The 6,000-nt window shown below is 45.9% G+C and overlaps 1 protein-coding gene across 1 annotated transcript in view; it reads right to left on the reverse strand.

Moving 5' to 3' along the window:
* The window catches only part of ADPRHL1 (ADP-ribosylhydrolase like 1), a 40,202-nt gene extending 39,391 nt beyond the window's left edge, over positions 1-811 (reverse strand). Inside the window, exon 1 of the mRNA XM_015411777.1 lies at positions 322-811. Coding sequence (XP_015267263.1) covers positions 322-535 — 214 coding nt within the window. The 5' untranslated portion in view covers positions 536-811. The remainder of the gene's footprint in view (positions 1-321) is intronic.
* Between the last annotated feature and the right edge of the window lie 5,189 nt (positions 812-6,000).

Here is a 6,000-nt window from a genome sequence, read left to right on the forward strand (position 1 = left end):
TTACAACAATCATATAAAGTCGACCAGTATTATCTTCCTCGTATTAAAAGTCGGGGAACTAATTGTGGCTTATATAAAGCCACCTAGTACTTTTATGGATACTCTGTAACAGGGCTTCCTGCCTCACAGCATTCACTTCAGCCACTACGGCAATTTTACTAAACTAAAGAGGAAAACGCAAAGCATCTTATAGAGCACTGACATTCAACCAACATTACAGCACAATCTCACTGTTCAACTAGCAGGGCACTGGGATTATAGCTCTTCTCCAGTTGCTTTCCTCCATCCAAACGTGCACCCGGACTGCTTAGTTTTTCCTACCTGTAACGAGAGCCTCCGCTGTAGCCATGTGCATAATAGTATTGTCACTCACAGGCCATTTGTCAGAGGACAGCACTAGGTTCTCAAGTCCTCCAATTTCCTTCAGTTCCTCTTTGATCTTTGCACCTAAAGCGCTGTTTTCCCGGGTGAAGTTTCGATAGCCTAGAGCATCCCCGACCCCTGCCAGCAACAGAGCAGCCTTAAACTTCTCCATCACAAGATGACCTGGATGCCTTTTCAATATTCTTTGGTCTCAAAAACAGCCACTTGGTGTTTCTTTGTTCTGTTGCTTTCAAGCACTGGGCCCAGCAAGACTTTATACTGGAGCCATTGTGTCAGGGCACAGAGCTGTCTGTACAAGGCGGGCCTTTCCTTTTCTGGCTTTGGAGATGCCGGCTCTTGTCTGCCATCCAATGAAGGGATGAAAATTCTTAGAGCAAGTATTTTCTAACTTATTTTTAAGTTGCAAGTGCATGAAGTGCGCAACACAGAAGTCCATGTACGTAGCAAAAATCAAAAGCCCTCCTATAATCCAGGACAAAGCAAGCCAAGAAATATTTTGGCTGTCCAGTTTAAGTAACCCTACACCTAGAAAAACATACGCTGCAATCAGGAGGTTTATTTTTAAGACTGTGCAAATGAGCATGTTTTTCTTTGATTTTCGTACTACTGTAACTCATCACTCTTTCTGATAAGTGGGTGGGGGGGCACAAACTAGAGACAAGAGAAACTGATTTGTTTTGGGTACACAGCAGCTAGAAGAACAGGGAGTCGTAGAGGAGTTCTGCAGTTACAAGAACACCCTGGACAGCTTCTGCCTGCTCGATTCCTAACTTAAATTACATTTGAATTTGCCCACCCTCCAGATAACTCTGAAATGTTCTGATGTGAACCGATCAGTCACCAAATGAGAGCTACTTCTTGTGCTCCTGGATTAGCATCACATTTTGTTTGTACACAAAAATGGGTTATTCTGGGGGAGCTAAGCATTCCCCAAGGATGCTGAATGCGCCGGTTTCAGGTTTCCCCCATGGCCTTTGATTCTCCCTGCTTGTTAAAAAGTCTCTGACAAGATTCACACTTGAGAAATTTAAGTAGTGATCACACCTACCGCTTCTGCACTTCCTCACAATTAAATTGATGTAGGATTATCAGCTTTTAAATACTTAAGATGTGAATAAATTGACATCATGCAAAATACCAAGTATTTCAGACTCCCAACGAGGCAGTTCTGTAAGGTAGACCGTAAATTAACCCAAATTAGCACTCATGGCTAGAAAGAAAGGACATCTTTGGTATTTTCTATATTGCATTTGGGAATATGAAATATTTCTTATTACAGTAATACAAACATTGCTTTATAAATCAAAGAAGTTAAAAGTGGATCGGTAATTTGGAAGGGGAGGTCCAACTTCAAAAAGTTTTTCCTGCTTTAATTCCCTGAAATTTTTGTTGTTGTTGCTGTCAAGTCACAACTGACTTATGGCGACCCCGTGGGGTTTTCAAGGCAAGAGACATTCAGAGTTGGTTTGCCATTGCCTGCCTCTGTGTCACGACCCTGGTATTCCTAAGTGGTCTCCCATCCAAATACTAGCCAGGACCGACGTGGTTTAGCTTGCAAGATCAGGCTAGCCTCTGCTGTCCAAGTCAGTGCCTGGAGTAAGGATCAGTCCATGGCAGGGGGAGAGAAGGACGACACAAACACACCATCCTGGGAGGCATCAGGCCACAACTTTATTGATCACATATTCCTCAGGTCTTGGCACAGCTGAGGTACACAACGGATGCAGCCGACAGCTCAACTGCTGTCTGCACCTTCCCAACCCACCTGTTGAGTAACAAAGGACAGAGGGCTGGTATTAGGGCTGGAATTGGCAGAAACCTTCATTCGTAGCCATCACCATCCTCCTAGAGGCCCAGCCAATGCATCAGCCCCGAGGTTGGCTGTCCTGCCCCCTGTCCTCCCAACCCCTTAAGGAGACTCTTCTTTTTGTCATGCAGTGAGCCCACCCTGCACAATGTTCCACAATAATAATAATAATTATTATCATATGGCAGTGTGTATAGTATAGCCAGGAGATCCTAAGATTGTCTGGCAGCCAGAAGTTCTAGCTTTTTTCGTGTTATGCTCCACTAGGTGGTGAGCTAGACTTGTTTTTAAGGCAAGAGATGTTTCAGAGGTGGTTTGCCATTACCTGCCTCTGTGTCATAACCCTGGTATTCCTTGGAAGTCTCCCATCCAAATACTAGCCAGGGCTGGCCCTGCTTAGCTCCTGAGATCTGATGAGATCAGGCTAGCCTGGGCTATCCAGGTCAGGGCTTATGTTCCACAGCCAATGCCTACACACTACAGGAGGCAGGCAACTTAGCTTGCCTGGCTCCAGCACCAAACCAAAGGAACTTGCAATATACACATCAATCCAGTTCTGAGATCGTTGCCCTCTGCCAAGAGGTGTACACCATCCGGTCTGTAAAGACTAGACTGTTTGTGAGAAATTGCCAGGTGCCCAATCCCTCCACCACCGTGAGCTAAAACAAAGGCCTGGAGCACTTGCTGACTTTCCTCCATGCACAACTGATTCTCGTGGGGGTCTTGTGCACCCCAAAAGTGTCTCCTCTGCAGGAGCTTGGATCAAATGATCTTGATGCCAGGAAGCCAGCGCTGGAGTTGCCCCAGGTCTCCTCTGGCGTCACACAGCAGGGAGCCACCCAACTACCTACTTCAGTTGTTTTCACCCAGCGGAATGACAAGAGCATCTGGATGGCCCTGGTGGGCAGCAGCCTTGGCAAGGGTTGGCATCAGGTCTTCCCAGTGCATGCCCCATCAGCCCAGCCACATGATGTCCAAAGCTTCCCCCAGCCCGAGCTGGAGCCCCCATCCAGACCTCACTGTATGAAGCTTCCCCCAGTGCACAATGCTGTGCCCGCAAATCCACATGGCCTTCCTTCTAACCACGGAATCTAGAAAAATAAAAAGTTAGAAATAGGCTACCACGTGTGGCCGCAAATAAGATCTGAATGCAGAAGACCACCACCTGCCCACTGTTCTTTCACAGAGCTGGGCAACACCCAGAATGCCACTGCAGTAATGGCCCCAGTGTGGAAGGAATGGTCCATAACATCCAATGATGGAAGACCTGTTGAGGACAGAGCTGCCCAGGAAACAGGGTAAAACTGAAATCTAGTAAGGGGGTGCTGGTCTTGATGCATTAGTAAGGGCCCCCGCTCATCTGGGCAGATTTTGAGAAGTGGCCTGGTCTCTCTCACTAGGCAATGGCCCTGGTGATGGTGCAAGGTAGAGGTTTAAATGGCTCCCGTCCCATCTGGTCAGTTTTAGAGTTATGACTTCAGAGGACCAATCTGCCCCCTGTGAACTGCACATTGTCACAAGATGAGAATTCCAGAGTGCCACACCACATTCAGCCAGCTCCTTTTCAACCCAAGCCACAGACCAGAGAGAAACGTGGCCTCCAGATCTCCCAACTGAGATGGAGTAGGGGCCCATTTGTGGCATTCTGCCCCCCCCTTTAATGACCTTGCATTTTAAACAAATAAATTGAACTGGAGACCAAAAAGCATTTTGTATTTAAAACATATATTGATGATAAAAATGAGAACTCTTTCAAAGTTAGGCAAAAAAAAACCCTGCAGAGCAGGCTGTTCCTTATTCAGACCTCATTGCATCTGAGTAGCAATGCCAAGCAAGAGATAGGCAGCTGAAGTCACACAACAGATCTGCAGAGCTTTTTCAGGACATTATTTATCATCAGTTGCCACATCATCTCAAGAGCAACTTCTGGACTCCCGTGGCACCCAAATTTGCAATATATGCGAACTCCCAACATTTGAGTATATCAAGCTGCTCACGTCTAAACTAGCTAACAATATGCTGCTAAGGTTTTCAGAGTTAATGTGTAATATGTGTTGAGCACATCTTAACATTTAGTTGGGCAGCCATGATAGACAGAAAGCATTAAATGTGTGACATTTCAAGGGTAAGGGTTTATAAACCACTGAGCAAAAACAGTTGCAAAAAAACACTATAACCCTTGCTGTGAAGTCCATCTAAAAAGATAAAAAACGATAATATTGACAAGAGGAACACTCTTCTGATAGTGCTACAGCATAGGTATATCACATTTGCAGTCTAACTGCTGGGACAGGAGGCAAGATGTCTAAGAGTCAGCATACTGACATCTAGTGGAGGAATAAAAGCTAGGCAACCTTTGAAGTACAATATTAATCTGCACGGCCAGCACCAGCCTGATCTCAGGATAGGGTTGCCAGCCTCCAGGTGGGGCCTGGAGATATCCCGCTTTTACAACTGATCTCCAGCTGACAGAGATCAGCTCCCCTGGAGAAAATGGCTGCTTTGAAGGGTGGGCTCTATGGCATTGTACCATGCTGAGGCCCCTCCCCTCCCCAAACCCCACCTTCTCCCGGATCCACCCCCAAAGTCTCCAGGTATTTTCCAACCCAGACCTGGCAACCCTATCTCAGGAGCTAAGCAGGGCCGGCTCTAGTTAGCGCTTGGATGAGACCACCAAGGAAGCCCAAGGTTGCTACGCAGAGGCAGTCAATGGCAAGCCACTCCTCTTATCTCGAAACCCCTACGGGATTGGCCGTACGTTGGCTGCAACTTGACGGCACTTTCTACCACTGCCACTAGTGTAGTTCTCAAATTTCTTACTAGAATTTTCTTTTTAGCTTTTGCAGAACACAAGTTATTGTTATAAAGCAGATGTTTTGCATTGACTAGCATCACTCTTTGCTAGCTACCTGGCAACTCACCCCATCTACTGTTGCAGTAGCTTTTAAACTTAACAGACTCAGCCTGTATCAAGGGGCCTCTTTTGCCTTTTATCTCTAGGATTAGCAGATCAAAAGTAGGGCAAGGCTCCCACAATATTAACGGCTGGCTAGAACAAGGAATTTTAGAACACGACACAGCTTCCCATGCAAGGGTGAGAAAATGTGTCGTTGCTGAAATCATACTTCCGCTGCACAGCTTTAAAAAAATAAAATGGTAGCGCTTCTTATGTGACTACCGAAGGTCAGGGTATATCTCAATTTCTGAAGACCAAATTACTATTAATTTCTAACCAGCTGATTGGAACTCACTGAGTGCTCAGACAATGGGCACAAATCCAACAAATGTACCGTATTTTCCTGCGTATAAGACTACTTTTTAACCCAGGGAAATCTTCTCAGAAGTGGGGGGTCGTCTTATACGCCAGTACGCCAGAAGCATCAGCACAGCTCTATATTTTAACTGGAAAACTCTCTATTTTAACTGGAAAAGTTGGGGGTCGTCTTATACGCCCAGTCGTCTTATACGCCGGAAAATACGGTAAATGCTTTCAATGGAACAGTTAAGCATACAGTTGTATCTCATCCCCCCCCAAGGGATATTTAATGCATTTATCGAGACTTTGGGTGAAACTGGTGTTCATAGCATGTATGACGACCCCGTCCACTTCCCTCCCCCAGAGGCAATATTTCCCCTCCATTTTTCCCTTTACTGACTGAGCTGCCCTAGTAATGTGTTTTCTTCTTTCTTGAAGAACTCTGGCCGTCCCACCCTGCAACAGTATATTATTTTGGCTGCTTGCTCAGCCCAGGAACCCGAGGGAAGGATCAGGTGTCCTCTTTAACTTAAACAACTTAAATGGCACTCTT

Source organism: Gekko japonicus, unplaced genomic scaffold (assembly GCF_001447785.1).
Source record: "Gekko japonicus isolate JY-2015 unplaced genomic scaffold, Gekko_japonicus_V1.1 scaffold247, whole genome shotgun sequence".
NCBI classification, from domain to species: domain Eukaryota; kingdom Metazoa; phylum Chordata; class Lepidosauria; order Squamata; family Gekkonidae; genus Gekko; species Gekko japonicus.